Source organism: Phodopus roborovskii, unplaced genomic scaffold (genome assembly GCF_943737965.1).
Source record: "Phodopus roborovskii unplaced genomic scaffold, PHOROB, whole genome shotgun sequence".
Lineage (NCBI taxonomy): Eukaryota > Metazoa > Chordata > Mammalia > Rodentia > Cricetidae > Phodopus > Phodopus roborovskii.
The window spans coordinates 1856548-1878443 of NW_026125537.1; the positions used below are offsets into that span (position 1 = coordinate 1856548).

The window sequence follows — 21896 nt, forward strand, 5'->3', positions numbered from 1 at the left end:
GTATAAAACCCATACAGCCCTATATAACATAGAAGTATATTTGTGTGTAGGTAACATATAAAACTATGGTAGTACTTATACAGCATATAATTAATTCAAATACTTTTATCAGAAATGGAGGGAATCTTTGATGTTAGAAGGAAAAAAAAAAAATCAAGAATGTGTTTTTGGAGCTCGAGAGATGGCTCAGAGGTTAAGAGCACTGGCTGTTCTTCCAGAGGTCCTGAGTTCAATTCCCATCAACCACATGGAGGCTCACAACCATCTATAATGAGACCTGGTGCCCTCTTCTGGAGTGCAGATATACATGGAGGCAGAATGTTGTATACATAATAAATACAATCTTTAAAAATATATACATATTTTCATTTCTTGCTTTTAAAAGCCCCTCTATTACTTTTTGGTAGATAATTTGTCACTTATTCTTAGATGACTATTCTGTACTAAAACTTGTTGGGAATGATGCAGAGATGTTTGTTTGGTCCACCCATAAAGAAAATCTCCAAGAGGTACTTATAAAAACTCAAAACTATATTTTCAGATGAGTCTACAAAGCAAGGAGATCAGAAAGGACATCTCAGAATTTTGACTTGAAATGGTAAAGTTAATAGTATTTTCTTGGAGTAGCATGATGTGAATCCCAAAACATGAGTCACTCGAGTAAAAACAACTGGTTTGGGATTTACCCAAAGCTAAAAAAGCAGGATGCAAACTTCAGAACAAGCATACAAAGCAACAAAGAAATAGCCACGCTGGGTTAGCAACTCTAGGTTGAACGAATCAAATAAAAATAAGTCCCTGACCAGACCTACCAAGCACAGCACCGGGAAATATTTAAAGCTGTTTGCTTTTGTTTTAACCCTCCTTTTAAAATTTATTACTGAATTTTTAATTACATTCAAAAACTTATAACAAAAGTTATCTTAGACTCACTAATTCCAAAATACAAAGTCGGTGTCACTTTCATACCTTTCTAGCAGTAGGTATTGAACTGATTAATACAAGGACCAATTTGTGTTTTACTACATGTGTATTTTCCCCACTTTTGCACTGCTAACAACAGGATCCAGAGCTTTACATCACATGAAGAACATGCTTTATCACTGAGCTATATATAACCCCAGACCTCAGATCTCATCTCTATTTTTTATTTGTTTGCTTGCATGCTTATTTTAAGTTTTTGAGACAGGGTCTTAATTGTGCAACCCTTAAGGGTTATCCTTGCTCTCCCTCCTCCAGAATGCCAAGATTATAAGCATGCTGCCCTGCCTGGCTTAAATATGTATCTTGAATGAACCAACTATTTTCTTCCTTGTATGACATGCAACGGGGGTGCTTTGAGAGTATACAGCTGTGTCCCATTTCTAGTTTGCTCTCTCTGCTTCCTGCATGTGGATAGAAATATGATCTCTCCCTGTCCTGATCCAGCTTGCCTGCAGTCATACAACCACCAAATTATGGGCTCTCCCCCCAAGGAATCATAAGCCAAAACAAACTTTCTTTCATAAGTTGTGTTGGCATTGGTATTTTATCATTACAACAAAAAGTTAACTAATATAGTCAGTAAAAACAAAAACAAACAAAAATTCATTATGTTTCTTGGTAATATAAAAATAACAGCCCTTGTAGTAGGTTATCACTTCAGATACACTGCACAAAGAAGGGGATACTTCTAAAGACATTTTTTTAAAAAAATGTATTGAAATACAATTTCTAGGACTAGAGAGATGGCTCAGCATTGCTGTTAAGAGTACTAGCTGCTCTTCCAAAAGTCCTGAATTCGATTCCAGCGCCCACATGGTGGCTCACAACCATCTATAATGGGATCTAAATCCTTTTTCTGGCACGCAGGCATATAAGCAGACAGAGTACTCATACCTAAAAAAATAGACAAATAAATTTTTTTAAAAAGAAAAGAAATACAGTCTTTACTCTTGTATCAATAGAAAACATATATAATTACCTTCATTATATGACTGTAATAATAAATTTTGCCACCACAGTTATCTATTCTCAGATAAAAATTTCCGAAGCAATGCAATACCTGACTCAATACTGACTGAAGAACTTAATTACAGCAAGTGAAAGACAATGATGTAATATGAAACTAATGTATTTCTGTAGTCTTCATTCAGGATTACAAATTCAGCATGGTTACTAATTCTAAGAGTGACTAATAAATACATTGATTTTTTATTTTTCTTACTAACAGTTGGATACATTCTTTTCTGGAATTAAATTAAGTAATACTGAGTTAAGTGGGAAATTATGCGCTAACAATTTCTAGCTGGGTTTAAAAGGTCATGTTAGATTTTTCCTACAACAGTCCAGTCAATTTGTTATACATAAGATTACCTCAACTTTTATGCTATGCCCTAAAGCTAAAATATCAGTTTAAAAAAAAATAGGTACAACTAAATAATACTGATCACAAATAAAGTACATACAAGTGTCTTTAAAACAAAAAGTTAATTAAAAACTCTAGGAAAATCAAGTACAATTTTAGTATTCAGTTCTCCAAAAATCCTCCTCAATGAGGTAATTTAAAGCCTAAAGAAACTACCAGTGCAAAATAAGAAAACAAAGTATGAAGGCAGAAGAATTCAAAATTCCAACTACTCCATTTTACAAAGTGGCAAACACCACAATTTTGAACATATCTAAACAGAAAAATATAATTACCACTATATGCCACTAAATACCACTCCATCCTATGAACTGGAGGGCAGAGAGAATAAGCAGGAGGGGGAATCTAGGCTTGGGAGAAGAGAATGAAGGAGAAAGAGAGACAACTGGTGTCAGCCAGCCAGACACAGAGCAGTGCATTCAGAATGAAAGAAAGCTAAGAAGCTCCAAGGCAAACCTAGATGAAAAGAAAGCACAAGATAAGAACAAGCATTCATAACTAATAATAAGTCTCTGTGTCATGATTTTGGAGCTGGCAATCCGAGAAAGCCTGCTACAACATAGAGTTACACATGATATAGCAATTTTACTTCCATGTATATACACAAATAAGCTGGAATATATGTAGCACAAAAACTTGTATAACAGCTAGTCACAGAAAATCAAACTACTAAAATGTCTATGACTGGATGAGTGGATAAATAAAATATGGTATATTCATACAATTCATACCTGAAATAAAATAACAAAGTGCTGGTGAATGCCTCAACTTGGAGATCCTGGGAACATTATGCTAAATGAAAAGTATACGCAAAAGCATGTTGCACAATTTCAATTAAACAAAATATCCAGGGGGGAAAAAAAAATTCCAGACAGTGGTGGTTCATGCCTATAATCCCAGCACTCGGGAGGCAGAGGCAGGCTTATTTCAGTGAGTTTGTTTGAGACCAGCCTCCAAAGCCACAGAGAAACCCTGTCTCGAAAAACAAAACAAAATGTTCAGATAGGTGATCTACAGACAAAGAAAGATCAGTGATTGATAAGAAATGTCCTTCTGTGTGCTGTGACTATTTCATTTCTCATATTGGTTGATGAATAAGCTGTTTCAGCCAATGGCTTAACAGAGTAAAGCCAGGCGGGAAATGCAAACAGGGACAGAGAGAGGTAGTAGGAGGGGTCAAGGAGATACCATATAGCCACCAAGGTAAGCTAAAGACACTTGGTGATACATGGGTTAATTGAAATGGGTTAATTTATGAGAGCTAGCCAATAAGAAACCTAAATCATTGGACAAACTATTTTAAATAGATATTAAGTCTCAGAGTGGTTTTTTCAAAAATGGTATGGGGACCCGGTGGGCAGAGACCCACTAAGACCCAGACTATATACAGAAGAGCCTCCCTCTACAAGTGGTTGACAGAGTTTAGCAGGAAGAGGAACTGGGCAGTGACTACTTAAGAGACCCAGAGTTCTTTGGAGGTGGAGGACAAAAATGTTCTGGAACTAGAAAGTGGTAATAGTTGTACACTTTTGTAGATATACTAAGCACTATAGTATATAGCCTAAAAAATGTTTTTAAAAACTAAAAATATAATTAAATACACAAAGGTATAAACTTTGAAATAAAATACTCAGAAGTAGTTAAAACTAATTATATGACATTTGAGAAAGAACCGGGAATATTAAAAATCAAGGAATAAAAATGAAGACTTTATGGTTAACTCTAGACAATAGAGACAAAGATGGAGATTTCAAAACTGTCACACACACAAAAAAGAAAAAAGGAAAAAAGAAAAAAAAATAACAACCAGGAAGAAACAGTGCCATGCACAAAAAAGTTTTAAAAGTTCCATTAAAAATGCATACGGGGGGGGGGGGAGGAAGAGCAGGAGAGGTTGGGCATGTGATACAACAGTGTGCCATTGACCCAAGTTGGAACCCAGACCTCTCTCCTCCCTGCCCCAACACATAAATATCCCAAAACTAAAGTAAACTATATCACTAAATAAGCCATATAAAATGTTCCCTAATGACTTTTTTCGAAACAGGGATTCTCTAGGTAGCTTTGGAGTCTGTCCTGGAACTAGCTCCTATAGACAAGGCTGGTCTTGAACTCACAGAGATCTGCCTGCCTCTCTGACTCCCAAGTGCTAGGATTAAAGGTGTGCGCCACCACTGTCCAACTCCCTAATGACTTTTAAATAACATTAACAACAAGGATGATGAATTACACAGCAGGAAAGTAAAAGGATATAGGAAGTGCTTATGTGATTTTTAATAACATCTGAGGAAACATGGAAAGATTTCATCAGATGCAAAACTGAAATTTAATCAAAAGTATTGCTTATGTACACATAAGCCAGGCTGGGTATATAATTAGTAATAGAAAACTTGCCCAGTACACATAGGCCCCGTGTTCAATACATGGCACCTCCTGTTGTAGTCAATTTAAGGAATATATAAAACAGAAAGGAATATATAATATAGAAAACAAGAAAATATGGTTTAAGAAAAACAAAACCAATAAAACAATTACCTAAGAAATAGGAAATCTAACTGTAAAAACCCCCAACTGATTCAGCTAATCTACTTAACTTTCATAAAGAAACTAACAAATTTTTACTTTGAAGCATTAACTCTTACAAAAAAAGTACTGAGAAATCAATATAATCAAAATACATGTAAGTATCACTAAGAATGCTGCTTTTTAAATATTCTATCAACATAATTATTAAAAAGTTTTGCTCTTTAATGCAAAGTGCTCTGAAGTTAGTGTTAAACAATAAATGACACTAGTAGTTAGTTCACTTTCTTTTTATACAAGATTCCTGCAGACAATGAAGTTAAAATAGGAGCTCAAGTTGCAAACCTACTTTTGAACACAGTAACAATGTAAGCCACAAAAAAAATCCTTTGTATTTCGCATATTAAATACTTTCATAAACTTTATTTGAATCTAATATATAAATCAAAATTTTAAATTACTAGATGATTTCATGGTACTAATCAATTTCAACTTTAAATTTCAGTAAAGGATATAAATTGAGAGAGCTCTACTGTACTATAAAATTAATAAGCTTCTGAGGCTATAATCTGAGCCAATTTAATTGCTACACCAAAAGACCTCAGAAAAGGTAGGAGTTTTCTTGTAATAATAAAAGTTCATGTAACAAGGATTTTGAAAATTATGTTGAAAACAAAAAAGTTGTTGTAATTCTGGAAAATTATTCATACCTTATGTTTTAGAGGTTTTTTCTCAAACTGTTTTTCAAGATTCATTAACTCAGCTTCGTGTAAGCTATGTTTGCAGCAGAGTTACACTTTGCAAAGGAAGTGACAGTGCAGATTCTGGATTGTGACATCCATACTTTACAATAGACAAACATTGTGCAAACAGAGTACTAAAGCTCAACAAAATGACAGCTCTAAAAGTCAGACTAGAAACTGGACATGGACATGCACACCTGTTGTCCCAACACCTGGGAAAGCTGAGTAAGGAATATCCTGAGCTCACGATTAGGCTGAAATTGTTGTGATTGGCCAAGTGTAAACTAACAAACACACTAAACAGTTCTCAGAAAGCTGCTCATTCCTATATTTTGGACACAGTAGGCCTGAACTGTATACAGTTATACACACACACATATATATTCAGTCTTCACAGCAAGTAACACAAAGATAAATTCCAAACTTTCAAAACTCAGAACATTAAAAAAAAAAAAAAAAAATTAGGAGAGTATCATCCATTGCTACAGAATTTCTAATTCATTCTGTATTACAAAGCTCAACATACCAATATATCTTTTGGCATTTGTGACAATCCATTAGCACAATGTGTATTTAACTCAATTATTTAACCTGAATTATTTAACTTTTCTCAAGCCTTATTCCTTGTCATGCATACTGGAAATCAACACAGGCTTCATGAAAATAGCAACAACTAAAACCAGGAACAAACAAGTTATCAACAAGTACAATACACAAGACTTTCAGAGCAAAATGCTTAATTATACTCTATATTCCCTCAATCAAGCATTTTCGGAGTGACTGCATTCACTAACTCACTGAGCTTCCAGATCTACTACTGAACATCCTTAAATCACTGAGAAGACAGCTCTGGTAGAGCATGGGTATGAATTAAACCCTTAGATTCATGTGTTAAAGGATTGGTCTCTAATACACTCTTCCTAAGACTTTGGAAAGGTGATAGGATCATGAGGGCTTTGAACTAATCAAAAGATGAAGCCACTGAAAGATTTTATTGGAAAACAGTGGAAACTGGGCCTAATAGAAGAAGTAGAGATCAGAGGTTCACTTTTAAGGGATATATCTTGTCCACCGCCTCTTCTCTGGTGTCTCTCTGTTGCCTACTCGACATGAGGTAAACACAGCAGCTTTTCTTACCATATCTTGCTGCCATGATGTTGTGCCTAAAAACAATGGAGCCAGATGACCAAGTAAACACACTCATGAACACCACAGAGCAAGGCTGGGGGTGTGACTGCTCAGTTGGTAAAATGCTTTCCTTACACAACAAAGCCAAGGGTTTGATTTTCAGTTTTGGCTAAACTATGTGTTTGTTGGCACGTGCCTAATAAACCCAGTGCTCAGGAGGTGGAGGTGGAACAGGAGATCAAAGTTACCTCTGGCTACACAGTAAGTCCAAAGTCAGCCTGGGCTACATGAAACTACCTACAAGATTATCATCAACACCAAACAGAACAAAACATATCTCACCTATGTGATTTTTCTATTTCATAGTCTATTAGTAGTATAGTTTAGATGCTAAATATCTACCACAATCCCAGGCATTAAAGATGTGCTCCAGCAGTTGGCATTATTGGGAATAAAGGAAGTTCTTTCTATATGGTAGGATATATTATTAGGAAGTACTTAGATTCCTGGGATATGCACTTTGGGAAATGGTATGTGACACCAGTCACCTTCTCTTTCTCATTTTTGTTCCCTGGCCATGAAATAAACTGCTATGCTCAGCCACACACTCCATACATAGAAAACAACAGCAACAAAAACACAGAACTAAATAAATATGAGGAAACTGAACAACACTTTTCAATGAACAGCAGGTCACTGGAAGAATTGAGGAGGAAATTTTTTAAATTCTTAGAATTAAAATAATAGCACAATTTACCAGAATCTCTAAGACATAACCAGAGAAATCCTAACAAGAAAGTTTATATATAATTTATATATATATATATATATATATATATATATATATATATATATATATATATCAGAGACTACTAGCCAGGCGTTGGTGGCGCATGCCTTTGATCCCAGCACTTGGGAGGCAGAGGCAGGCAGATCTCTGTGAGTGCAAGGCCAGCCTGGTCTACAGAGTGAGTTCTAGGACAGGCTCCAAAGTAATACAGAGAAACCCTGTCTCAAAAAAAAAAAAAAAAAAAAAAAAAAAAAAAAATTAAAGACTACTCAAAAAACCCAACCAGACACATTTATCCAAATTAACAGACTCAAATTAATTATAAAGGCAGAGATGAAAAGAGAAATATTACAAGTGTCAATGAAATTCAAGAATCATTAGATAATATTTTGAAAGCTATATTCTAAGAAATTGGAAAAATCTAGAAAAAATGAGTGAATTCCAAAATACAATAACCTACAAATTAAATAAAGGCATAAACAGACAGACCCATGACAAAAGAGATTGAAGCAATAATTTTTAAAAGTCTCTGTATGTGCATGCACACACACACCCCAAGAACAAAAACAAACAAATAAAAAACAGTGCAGGATTCACTGCTGACTTCTATCACACTTTCAAGAAATAATCCATACCAATATTCATCAAACTGTTCCACAAAACAAAAAGTAGTATTACCAGTCTCTTTCTAAGAAGTCAAGATCATCCAATGACAAACAAAGGAGGATGTAACCCAAAAGGAAAACTATAGACCAACTGCCCTGATAAACCCAGAAGCAAAACTCTCAATAAAAGTACTTGCAAACTGAATCCAAGAACACATTTATAAGACCATATATCACAAACTGGTCTTGTCCCAGCAGTGCAAGTTTTGTGCAGTACATGAAGATTAATAAATATAGCATATAAATACACTTGAGGACAGAACTCACATGATCATTTGGCAAAGCTCAATATCCCTTCATGATAGAAGTCCTAAACATACTAAGAATAGAAAGAGTATATCTGTACATGACAAAGGATCTAGCTAGATAGATAGCCTATATCCAACATTACACTAAATGTAAAAATGAAGATAAAAATAAAAAACATTCCTCTAAAATCTGGAATCAGTCAAGAGTACTCAGTCTTACCTACAGCCATAAATTAAGAAAAAACTATAAATGAGACATGTAGCAAAAACAGAAATCAAATTATCCCTATTTGCAGATGACAGATACTTAAAAGACCCTGAAGATCCACCAGAAATTTGTTCTGATCCTTCAAGCAAGTATCACATACAAAATTAACACAAAAATCAGCAGCTTTCCTATGTATCAGTAATAAACTTGCCAAGAAAGAACTTTTTAGATCCTAGTCACGATAGCTTCAAAATAAACACACACACACACACACACACACACACACACACACACACACACACAAGTAAATACCTAGTATAAATCTTAACAAAGAAATTAAAGACTTCTACAATGGGCACTTTAAAGACTGAAAAAACTGGAGGGTAGAGAGATGGCCCAATGGTTAAGAGCACTAGCACTCTTCCAGAAGACCTAGGTTCAATTCTAGTACCCGCATGGCAGCTCAAAAGTGTCTGTAACTCCAGCTCCAGGGGATCTGACTCTCTCACAGACATATGTGCAGGCAAAATGCCAATGCACATAAAATTAAAAAAAAAAAAAAGTCAATCAATAAAACCAAACAAAAAGGACTGAAAAAACTGAAGATACAAGATAAAGGAAAGGCCCATCTTCCATGTATTACTGAAAGGTGCCTACAAATTCAACACAATCTCCTTCAAAATTCCAATAGTAATCTACATAAATACAGAAAAATAATCCTAAAATCCACATGGAAGCCCCCACACAGCTAACACAATCCTAAATATAAAAGTGAGGCTGGGAGTATCATAATACCCAAACTCAAATCATACCACATAGATAAATCAAGAAAAGTGACAAACAAAAAGGGCAGTATGGCACTGGCATGAAAAGAGACACATAGGCCAATGAAACAGAACAGAGGATACTGAAATAAACTCATATTGTAACAGCTACCTAAGTTTTAACATGGACACCAAGACATACATGAGAAAAACTGACTAAGACTAGTCCACAAATAGCAATGACATGTCCACTCATAAAAAATTGAAACCTATGCAAAAATCAATTCAAAATGGACCAAAGACCTTAACATAATATCTGAAAAGTTAAACCTGCTAGAGGAAATATTGGAAAGACCATTATAAGGTAGAGTCACAGAGAGCCTTCAGAAAAATGTTGCAGTAGACAAGGAAGTAAGCCAATGTTGACAAATGGGATTACATGAAATTAAAAGGGTTCTACCCAGGCAAGGAAAAAGCAAAAATCAAGAGAGACAGTCACCAGAATGGATGAGAACTCTTTGCTACCCCTAAATTTATAAATCTTCCAATAAAACAATTGAACCTATAATGAACCAAACACACAATTCTCAAAAGAAGTACAAATGGTCTGTCATGTTTCTTAGGGTGTTCAACATCTTAGGCATGAAAAAAAGTAAAATAAACCTGCTTTTCTGATTGGCTAACAAGATTCTAATCTTTGATTTTTGCTTGCTTTTTTGAGAGAAATCATACATAGTAGGTAATTATTAAAAGGATACAATTATTTTACCACATTCATAAGTTCACAAATTCAAAAAAAAATACAAAGTTTAGCAAAATCTACAACAGACAGATATTCAGGGAGAAAAACTCTCAACAATGAAAATGCATATTTATAAATTAAGTATGGTAGCACATGCCCAGCACTTGGGAGGTAGAGGCAGGATGATCAAGAATTCAAAGTTATCCTTAGCTACATGACACTCTGCCTCAAAAAAATAAAGAAAAACAGCACACTTATAGAAAATCAGTATACAAGACATTATTGTGTAAGCACACCAACTAAACCAAAAGGGAAAAATTAATAGCCATAAGTTGAGTACCTATTAAGTGTTTTCACATGAAGAATTCTCATTCAGTCTCTTTAACAGTCCAAAGAAGTGAAGTCTATTAGCCTACATTTAATTTTCATTTCTTTGTTCATTTTATTTGGTTTACAGTCTGGGAATTGAACACTCTCAGTCCTGGACTCCTTTAATGGTGAAGAAAACTAAAGCACAGTTTTTACTTCCCAGGGTAGCATAGCTGGAAAGCCTTACAGCCACATCCCCAACAAGTGCTCGCCTGGGCAAGGTGCTCAACTGCCTCAGAGATCAGACAGAAATTCTTTCCCCTTCCCAAGTCGGTCAGCTTCTGAGATCCATTTCCCACAATACATTAATTACTCTGTTTCGGGCCTTTCTTTCTTAAATGTTTCCTGTTCCCTAAGGCTAGAATCCACTGCTCTTTTCATCCAACCTGCAAAACCTTTCTTACTCTTTAAACGATGATTTAAAAACATTCTCTGTAAAGCTTTCTTCATTCCTCCCACATTTTCTGCCCCCATTCCTGGAGGAAGCAATACATGACTTTCTCAGCTCCTTGGAAACAATGATTCACAGATACTTCTACTGATATTTGGTATTCTAATTCTTTTTATAAAACTATCTACTGGGCTCTGCACTGCACTGCAAGCATTAGACAATGCGATAACTTGTTGGCCTGGAATACATAATAGTCCCAAACTAAATTCAACAGTACTTTAAACACTTTGTTCTTCTCGAAACAATAGTGTTTTACCCCCTCCATGCTCCTGTCCTGCAATTACCACAAAACCCCTGAGTTATCAGAATTTTTATACACTTTTCCAAGTTCATATTAGGCTTTTAAACTATGTTTTTAAGTACCATTTCTCAATTCCCATATTAAAACTCTAGCACTGCAACTTCTCAATAGTATCAGAATTAGTCTTGATAGCAAGTATTTCAAAATTAGAAACAGCGTCTCCATCTACTAAACTTATTTAAACAAAAATCTAATAGTGATTAAGACATCCACACTAACATCAAACTACAATGCAATTCAAAGCTGGGAATAGTGGCTCAAGCCTGTAATCACAGCACTTGGGAAGGGAAACAAGACTACAAGTTTGAGACCAGCCTGGATATTATAAGACATCTCAAAAAAATAATGGACATGGTGGCACACATCAGTAATCCACTACTGTGGAGTGGCAAAGAAAGAAGACTCCTTGGGGCTCACAGGCCACAACCAAGGTTCTCCAGCCTCCACAAACACACACATACACACGCACACACAAACACACATGCAATTCCTGTTTTAAAAAGAAGGAAATCAAGAAAGAAAAGATGTTTACTAATCTATCATCTAAGTGCACATATGAAAAAAAAAAATTTTGCACTAAACTATTACAACTTCTAAGGTAGAAGATGACAGATATGAAGGATGAGTTTCTTCTTCTATATGCTTCCCTACTGCTTAAACTTTTATGAGAGCATATTCCTATTATGTAAATAACTAAAAATATAGAAAGACTTGAACATCCACTTTGAAAAGACTTGTGCAACTGGATCAGGTAGAACAAGTAGTTAGTTATACATGCAAATAAAACAAGCATGAAAGTATTATGAAAGTCTAATATACAAAGTTTCTTCATGTTTAAACTTAGAATCTACCAAAAAGTGCAAGTTAGGACAAAGAATACAATCAATACTAATCACCAAAACCTTACATGTTTTAACACACGTGTGGTGTGTATGTGTGTGTGTGTGTGTGTGTGTGTGTGTGTGTGTGTGTGTGTGTTTGTCTCCCCAAAGGTGTGAATTCCCTGGAGACTGTACTATGGCCCTATGCTCTTTCTCTAACTAGATGCTTACTGTCCAACTCCATGTAGCCCAGTATTGCCTTAACTTGCACTCTTCTTGTCTCGAGCCTCTGGAATGCTGGGATTGCAGGCATGCACCATACCCTCTCTAAAGTAGAAAAAAGTATATGGTGAAAATGGGAAAGTCAGAGGATCAGTGGGGATAAAGAACAGAGGAAATGGAGATGAGCTCCATTATTTTCTATGCTAAAAAAAATTGTCAAAAGTAAAAATAAATTTTTAAAAAATTTACTAGGTATAGTCAGTGGTACAGCACCTCCCTGTTATGGCCTTGGGAGAGCTAGTTTAGATCTATAGTACTGCATTAAAAAATTTTTCCAAGACTGTTTCATTCATTTGTACATGTACCTAAACCCCAATCTAAGAAAAAACATTAGGAGTAGTGGAAATAAGTTTAGAAAAACATCAGCTGACTCAGAGAAATAGTTACTGAATTTCTTCAGTTATTGAAAATCTGTAATGAACAAGCTTTTTGTTATATGCCACAAAATAAAAGCTTAAATTACCTTTTAAAGATAGCAAAAGACACAGCTAACAATGGTGGTGCATGCCTTTAGTCCTAGCACTCTGAGGGAGAGAGAAACAGATGGACCTACATGAGCTTGAGGTCATCCTGGTCTACTGGGGGAGTTCCAGGACAGTCAAGAGATTCATGGTGAGAACCTGTCTGGAAAAGATTAAGCAGCCAAAACTATATAGTGAGACACTGCCTTTAAAAAAAAAAAAATAAATAAACTAAAAAAAGAAGCAAAAGACAGTAAGACAGTTTTAAGTCCATAAGGATAGTTCAGAGTAAATATTTAGCACTTTGACTTTTATTACATGGGTTAAAAAAAAAAAAAAATCTAGATTCTACTTCAAACTCCCTTAGTTACTACTACTTGTACTAATAGTCTCTAAACATAATAACACTTTTGGGTTTTAAAAAGGTCAGACTACAGCAGTTCTCCTTACTTCCTAAATATATATACAGATAAAACTGAGTATTTAAAAAACATACTCCCCCAAAAAAACCATTATGTTGTCTAAGGATGGATATAAATATATTAGTTCAAAATTACTTAACAAACACAAGTTTATATAAAAGCCCAAAATACTTAGCAAAATACCTTGCATATTGTAAGTTCTCAGTAAGTAATGATTTGTACAGAGTACATGTTGGTAATTGAGACCATAACTTCAAATTAAAAACTAACTTGAATGGCCTTCTGCCCTTCAACCCTCCAAGGGTTTGTAGAAATACAGACTGCTGCATTGTTCACATTTCAGTCATTCAAACATTTATATAGTGCCTATTCTTTGTTCTCAAGAGCCCACATCTGGCAGGGCAATAGAGCATTTGCATTACATTTATTTTGTTGTCTATGGCCCATAATGAAGTTATAGTCAAAGTTCTATAGGAGTAGAGAGAAAGATGCTAAGAAGCTATCCATTCTTCAGAGAGTCAGGGAAAGTTTCTCCTTGGAACTAAGCCTCAGGCATAAAAGGAAAGGTCATTTTAGAAGAAAAAAAAACTGAAAGGCACTTGTTTTAAAAAGGAACAATGAACACTGTCAAATTCAATGGTGAATCAAGTTTGAGATGAAGGAAAAGACAGAAATAAAAGATGGGGGCAGTGAAAGACAGATTTTAATACTAAAAATCAAGATTGTTTTTGAGCAAGAGTGTGGAGTATTTATTTGTCTGCCCATAGCACCAGAGAAAAACATGAATCTCAGAAAATTAAGTTTTTAGAATGTCACCCTTTCCCTCCCTCCATCAACACTTCTCCTTTGCAAGTGTATTAGGCATTCATTCTACTATGGAGCTATACACCAGCCAGCTGTATTTTTCTTGATTCAAATATAAAGTATTTGTCATTAAGAACCAATTTCACTGCCAGGTATTAGTGTCACATGTCTTTAATCCCAGAACTCAGGAGGCAGAGACAGGAGGATTTCTGTGAGTTCAAGGACAGCCTGGTCTTCAGAGTGAGTTCCTGGACTGCCATTAAAAAAAAAAAAAAAAAAAAAAAAAACCACCTTGTCTTGAAAACCCAAAATACAATAAAACAAGGAAGAACCAATCTCATGTCAAATTGAACACTGCACACCAGTCTAAGGACCAGGGAGATTAAAGCTAGCTTGGGCTAGACAGCAAGTTCTGGCTAGCCTGAGCTATGTAACAAGACCTTGTCTCCAATTCCCAAAAAAGAAACAATCAAAAAGAAACAATCTCACAAACTCTCTACTTAAAACCTTAAATGATGGACATTTTACTCCCTTCTTGCTAGAGAACAGGTCTTCGGATAACATAAACACCACCTGAGAAAACAGAACAGTGAGTTGGGCCAGACTGGTCTACAGAGCTAGTTCCAGGACAGGCTCCAAAGCAATACAAAGAAACCCTGTCTCAAAAAACCAATAATAATAATAATAATTTTTAAAAATTAAAAAAAAAAAAGAACAGGAGCCTAAAATGGTAAAGAATAGATTTAAGGCCAAGTGTGGTAGAGCCTTTATTCTCAGCATTCACTAGGTAAAGGTAGGTGGATCTCAGTAAGTTCAAGACCAGCCTGGTCTATACAATGAGTTCTATAACAGCCAGAGCTATAGCACACTATGTTTAGTAAGACCCTGTCTCAAAAAAAAGGAAAATATGAATTTAAGGAATATAGTCAAATAACTGGATGGGAGAGGATGATTAAGTATATAAACTATTCTTGTGTTATCATGTGTGTGCACTGACTACAGAAACCAGAAGATGTTTGGATCCCCTGGATGTGGAGTTCAAGATACTTATGTAAGCCACCATGTGGATGCTAGAAATCAAACCTGGGTCCTCTGAAAGCAATCAGTGCTCTTAATCACTGAGCCCATCATCTCTGTGGGCCCTAATCTGTTTTTTAAAACTCCATATATTAGATTAAATAGTTTATCAATTTTCCGCTATTGTAATTTGTAAATACAATCTAGCTTCCTATATTTAATGTAATATACCTTAAATATAAATTATTAGATAAACAACTTCCTCATATAAACTAGTATTTCTCAAACAACTTATTTCTATTAAAAAAAATCTTAGAAATTGATTAAAACATACAAACAAAATTAAAAGCAATGAACATATAATCCTGAGTCCAGGATCTTAGCAGTCATGTTTAGACACGTCAAGGAAAGAAGCAAACTGACTTTCTTCTGTTGCAATGACTTCCTTGCAATGTCACTGGAACACATAATCTCATTCCTGCTTCTATGCCTTTTCTTAAGCAATTCCTCCCACCCAAAACTCCTTTCCTTGATTCACTCTTATCTACACTTTGCTGGTTTTTTTCTAAGCCTTTCAGTCTAGCTGAATTTGCATTTCTTCCATGAACTATTATCCATGAATCTTTCCCTAAAATCTTCAGTTGTTATAGAAATCCTACTAGACAAGTTAATCAAATACAGCAGTCTATTTATTTTGCTTATGACCATTTAATCATTTTCATTTCTACTGTCAACTTGTACTTAATAAAAATCACATCCTGTTTAAAATGTCACAGTCTTGGGTCAGTATTGTTTATGAGGTTGGCCCTATAAAGATAGTCAAGAATCAAAATACCTGTGCTTAAATCATAGTTCTATTATTTATTAGCAATATAAACTCAGGGCTGTTAACTTAACCTATTCTCCTTATGCCTCAATATCCTCATATGCATGAGAAAAAAAAATAAACATCTACCACAAAGTTGAGGTTGAAGTAAGTTAAATGTAAAGCAGTGGTTGGTTCTCAAACTTCCTGATGCCATGCTGACCCTTTAATGCAGTTCCTCATGTTATGGTGAGCCCCCATAATTAGCAATTATTTCATTGCTACTTCATGACTGTAATTTTACTATTTTATTACTGTTATGAATCATAATATAAATATCTGATATACAGGATATCTGATGTGCAACCCCCAAAGGGGTCATAACTCATAGGATGAAAATCACTGATATAAAGCATTTAGAAGAAAAAAATGAGACATAACGCACAGTTGTAATTTCTTTACTCCTGGCCCTTACTATACACATTGTCTCACATGTCTTAAATAGTGATTTTGACTGTTATGTGAACTCTATCACTTTGGCTTTTTTTTTTCTATACATGTCTTGGCAAGCACAGAACTCACCAACAAATAAGTCCATTCATAATCCTACCACATGGATACATTTACTTGCTCTGTGGCATTTCTGAGTCAACTGAAGAACTATTTGTTATCTGCTATACAATTTGAAGTTTATAGAGTCCACAAAGAAGTAAAAGATGATAGATACACAAAAGACAGGTAAGACAGATGTTAACATCACTATGAATTGTTAAGACTAGTAAACACCACATGTTGACAAAACGGCAACTCACCCTTCATGAATTAAAAAAAAAAAAAAATCACTTATGTATCCCTGGTAATGCCCACATTCAAGCCCATCCATGACTGCATCTTTCTTTTACTTGATAAACTTCAAGCTTGCTTCAAAAGCAAACCCCCAAGTTTCCATTTGCCTACATTTTGCCACATTTCTAAAATGCACATCTATTGAGCTGAATAATCAAAAAGTTTCAAATATCCAAGCATGGTGGCTCACACTTGTAATCCAAACACCTAAAGAAAAAGACTGACTCAAGTAGTCTCGGATGCACAATGAGAAAAGACCATGTCTCAAAATTACAAAACACATGCTTCAAGTGTGCATTACTTCTTCTAGCTTTTACTAGGCCCCCTATAATGGCAAATGTAGAATAGGTCACCAACAAAGTCAAACCAAAGGGCATACTACTCCAGTTTCCTACCTCCAAGGCAAAATGCCTATTGGGACAAAGTTACCAACTTTACTACCTTCTACTTTTAAATTATTTTTATATCTGCCATTGTATTAAACAATTTCTGGATTGGCATGTAGCTAAATTAGTAGAGTGCTTTCTTAGCCTGTACAAAGCCCTGATTTCGATCCTCAACACTCATAAACTGGATATAGTGGCAAAAGCCTGAATTCCCAGCATTTTGGATATATACTGAGTCTGGAGTAAGCTTGGCATACAGGAGATCCTGTCTAAAAATAAAAAGAAATCTTTCTAAGACTCCACAGCACAACAATCTTGGGTTCACTCTTTTCCCAACACCTTCCCTACTAAATACTGAGGCTTTAATAAAAGCCAAGCACAGGGTTCTAAGGGATTTGCATAATGATCTCAATCCCTAAAACAGTAACGAGCAGTGAACATGGCTCGGTGGTACAACAGGTGTTCAGTGCACACAAGGCCCAACATTTCTTTCCCATTACAAAAATAAAAAATTTAAGTAGATGATATTATCCACAGAAGAGAACTAAGGCTTATAGGTACTTAAAAACTGACCTTCCTGAAATAACATCTATAGGAGTGGATTCTTCCATTTTTACATAATTTTCAAGGAATACATATTAGGTCTGGGAGTTTGCTACCAGCCTACTGTGAGAGAGCTCTTGAAACCACAAATTTCATATACAAAGCAATAAATAGTACTTGGTCAAACTGGTTTGGTTTTTTTTGTTTGTTTGTTTGTTTGTTTTTTCTATCTCCCAGTATCTGGCAAAGAATGCATGCTCAATAAAAACCTGTCTGTCTAAGCCAATACTTTAAAATTAATTCCTAAAATATTTGATTACATGGGAAGACCTAACAGTTTGTTTAAACTAAATTAGGTGGTATAAAATCAATAATTACACAAAATACACCCTCAAGTCCTAGGTGCTATTTTAGCTGATAACACAAAAAGGAAAAAAGTAGAAGTAAACCAAGTCTACCCTTCAAAGAATTCTCCTTAACCCTCTCTGCATCTTGATTTTCTGAGAAGGGTTTCACTATATACCTCAGCTAGTGATCTTAAACTAATTAAGTAGCCCAGGCACATTACAGTTGTGTGTCACTGGCATACAGGAGATCTTGTCTAAAAATAAAAAGAAATCTTTCTAAGACTCCACAGCACAACAGTTTTGGGTTCACCCTTCCCCCAATAGTGTGCCAGGCACTATTTTTCAAACAAGAACTGTGGTTACAAAGCATGTACTGCAAGCAAATCTGTTGTCTGATTAGGCTAGACCTGTTTCCCAAGGACATAAGAAGCTAAAAATATAAAAGCTGGTTGTATTAAGACACTACTAGTCAATTAATGTTGGGATTCAATAAAGAACTCATTTGCAAAGAACCACAGGTCATCTATGAATGCATCCAAATGTTAGCTTTAAGAGGGTTAAAAAAAAGTTAACACACTTCAGTTCTCATCCTACACACAGAATAGTTTACAGGCATTATGCAAGCAGCACTTGGGATCTTTTCCTTCTTCAAAAACAAAAAAAGATACAGTTTATTTTGTAATTCCTTAATTCACTAGCTGCACTGCACAAGTATTACTTTCTTCCTCTAAAGGCTCAAGTTTCTTTCATTTCAAAACATCAGTCTTGAAGACAAATTCTCCTCAAAAAAAAAAAAAAAAAAAAAAAAAAAGACTTAATCATGTCAACTCAGAAAGGGGGCTAAAAGTCAGAAGACAAAAATTAGAGACAGCCCTATTAGTCTTATGTAACTTACTTTAAGTTGGAATTAAGTCAATAGTCCAACCAAAACCATGGTTTTAGGCCCAAAGATGAGCTCTTTAAAATATTCTCCATACAAACAATTTTTTAAAAAACTAAAAGGATTTTTTTTTTTTAATATAAGCAGTTATTGAGGTGAGGTGCCAAGGTAAACAAGCTCCAATGGATTAAAACTTAAAAGCAAGGCCAGGCATGGTGACTTTTAATCCTAGGACTTGGGAGGCAGAGGCAGGCAAACCTCCTAGTTTGAGGCCAACCTGGTATATAGAATGAGTTCCAGGCCAGCTGGGGCTGAGGGAGAAGAGAGAGAGAAAAAGAGACCCACGAATTACTATTTTAAGTAATATTAAATTGATAATATCAGATAATTTAAGAAAAAATAGCTAATTTATTAATACTAATTTTTGCATATCATCGTGTAACCACACATTATCTACCGAAGAAATTAAAAGCTAACTATCAAAAGCAATAGATTTCAGTTCATCCAACCTGTAAACAGAACTCTGAAAATGTAGCTAATTATTCCAATCTAATTAAATTGCCTTTAATTTTTACAAATTATTTTATCAGGTACAAATAAGTATCAAATCTTACAAAAACAAAGTTTACACAGAAATTATCCTACCAGACAGGCCTGGAATTTAATTCAATTACAAGCTGTGTGTTAACTACTTTCACCACGGTGGTACTTGAGCCTGGATGTAATCCTAGCCACAGATTCCGGTACTGCTTTGGGAACTGCTGTTTGCTTCATCAAGCCCTGAACTGCACCCACACCTTTCTAAAAGGCCGAAAGCAAGGGGTCAAGTTTCACTATCTACTTTTCCTAAACGAATTAGGGTTTGGGATTTCACTGGGAATGACCAAGTTATCAAGGGGCCATCGCCCTACTGAGACATTTAATAACAATACCTTCTCTGTTTTTCATTCAACCACTCTGATTAAATTTCCACTAGAATTCAGACACACGAAAAGCTGATTCCACGGCTTCGAAGAAAAGGGTCCTCTGGGAGTAAACCCAGAGATCGCGCATACCTCATACCTCTTGGAGAAGGCAGGGAGAAAGAAAAGTAAGGATTGTAAAACACTGTAGGGACATTACCTTGCTCGTCTTGTGATCGAACCAGACGAGAGCATGGTTCCTTGACAGCACTTTGCAATCAAAGGTGGCATTATTCTGCGCTGGTCGACAGCGTGCCACCGAGCGGCCGATCTTGATGGGCTCGTCCAGGTAGACATGACGCTCCTGAAACGGGTGCGAGTTCGGGCGGCAAGTGAAGATGGCCAAGGCTGACGGCATCGAGGACAGGCTTGGGGTGGGGCGTCTCTATCGGGGACAATGAGGAGCTCCTCCAGGTTCGGAATGCTCTTCACAAGCCTATACCCCTATCCCCCCAAAATTTTTAAATTAAAACAGACTGCGCATTGTCTAAGCATAACCAGTGAACATCAACAACTCTTCACTTGGGCAGGAAGACAAGCCAGCGCAAGCCCCATCGCCTCCTTTAAAACGCAGAGGTTCCTTGACCAAAAAATGTCCCCAGCCAGCAGCTTTCAGTCCATCTTCCCTAAGAAGAAGAAGCTCAAACATTGGGCAGCTTCGGCCGACAAAACTCCTGGAAGACAGTTTAGGAACGGGAGGTATCCGGGAGGATGAGTCACACAGCGATTCCTGGGTTTTGTCGGAGACCCCGGCCGCTTCTCCCTTTCGGTAGCGGAAACGCTGCAGCACTGCAGCATGTAGAGGGCCGGCTGGGTGCAGCCAGCAAGGTGCTCCGGGCGGCCACCGCCGGTCCTCGGGGCTCTCGGCGGCGCGGGGAAGCGCGGGGGTCTACGAGGCGGACTAGGGAGCCAGCATGGCCCCTGCCGCGCCGAGGCCGCCCGGGAGTGGCAGCGGTCCCTGCCCCAGCGTGAGCCGAGCCTGTGAGGACAGGCTGCAGGCGTGGGAGCGCGTTCGGGACACGGGCGGCCGCCGAGGCCCGGGTCCCGGACACCCGGCGGCTGTCCCCGCGACCAGGGCGGGGAGCCGGCTCCGCGAGCCGGAGCGCACAGAGCGGGGCGCCACCCCAGGGAGGCTCGGGCGCCCGGGCCGGCGGGAAGTGGGTTCCGGAGCCCTGGGCTCCGCCGCTCAGCACATGGGTCAGCGCCACTCAGTACCGCGCTCGCGAGGGTTGCATCTCAGGCTCCGGCGGCTCCTGGAGGGCGGCGGTGCGGGTGGGGGAGGGAGGGACAGACGGACGGACAGAGCTGGCCGGGAGGCAGACACACAGGCCTGGAGGCCGGGGCCGGGTCCGCCGCAGCCTCCTCCACTCGCAGCCAGCGCGGCACGCTCAGGCGCGGGCCAACGACACACGAAACTTTCCGACCTGCTGGGGGAGACACCAAAACAGACAGCAGTCAGCAGCCCGAGCCCGCTTGCCCCAGCCCTCCAGCCCTCAGCCAGCCCCGCCGGCCCCGGCCGCGGGCTACGGCCTCGGGCGACCTCTTCTCAGGCAGGCTACAGGGACCCGCAGCCAGCACGGCACGCCCCAGCCGCCCCACTTGGCCACACCGCCCGCCCCGCTTACCCACACCGCCGCCGCCGCCTCGACTTACCTTGCCAGCGCCGGCCGCCATAGTGACTCTGACTGAAATCTACCCGGTGCACCGCCGCGGGAACGCGCACCCTTTTCAAGGGCCCTCCTCCGCCGTCTCCCGTGCCGTAGCTCGGCGATATCACGTGAGCGACGCTCTGGAAGCCATGTTTGTCGCTGGCAGAGAAGTGGGCAAACTCGTTGATAACGTGCCTCCGGGCGACATCTTGGTTAAGGGCCACAAGCTTCAAACCTTTGGACAACCTAAACGACCATTTTGGTAAAGGGCAAGAGAAACTTTAAGGGGTTGATGTTTCAAGAACACACAGCGGCAACTTCCTGGTTCAACT

General features: G+C 37.7%; 1 protein-coding gene across 26 annotated transcripts in view; it reads right to left on the minus strand.

Annotated features, from left to right (window-relative positions):
* Slmap (sarcolemma associated protein) overlaps positions 1-20594 on the minus strand; it is a 119309-nt gene extending 98715 nt beyond the window's left edge. For 8 of the 26 annotated variants that reach the window (XM_051176726.1, XM_051176710.1, XM_051176725.1 and 5 more), the window contains exon 1: positions 20076-20592. In XM_051176726.1, coding sequence (XP_051032683.1) covers positions 20076-20273 — 198 coding nt within the window. In that variant the 5' untranslated portion in view covers positions 20274-20592. Of the gene's footprint in view, positions 1-20075 lie in introns of all 26 variants that reach the window. The other 18 variants (XM_051176729.1, XM_051176732.1, XM_051176730.1 and 15 more) reach the window with 6 other exon arrangements.
* Positions 20595-21896: the final 1302 nt, after the last annotated feature.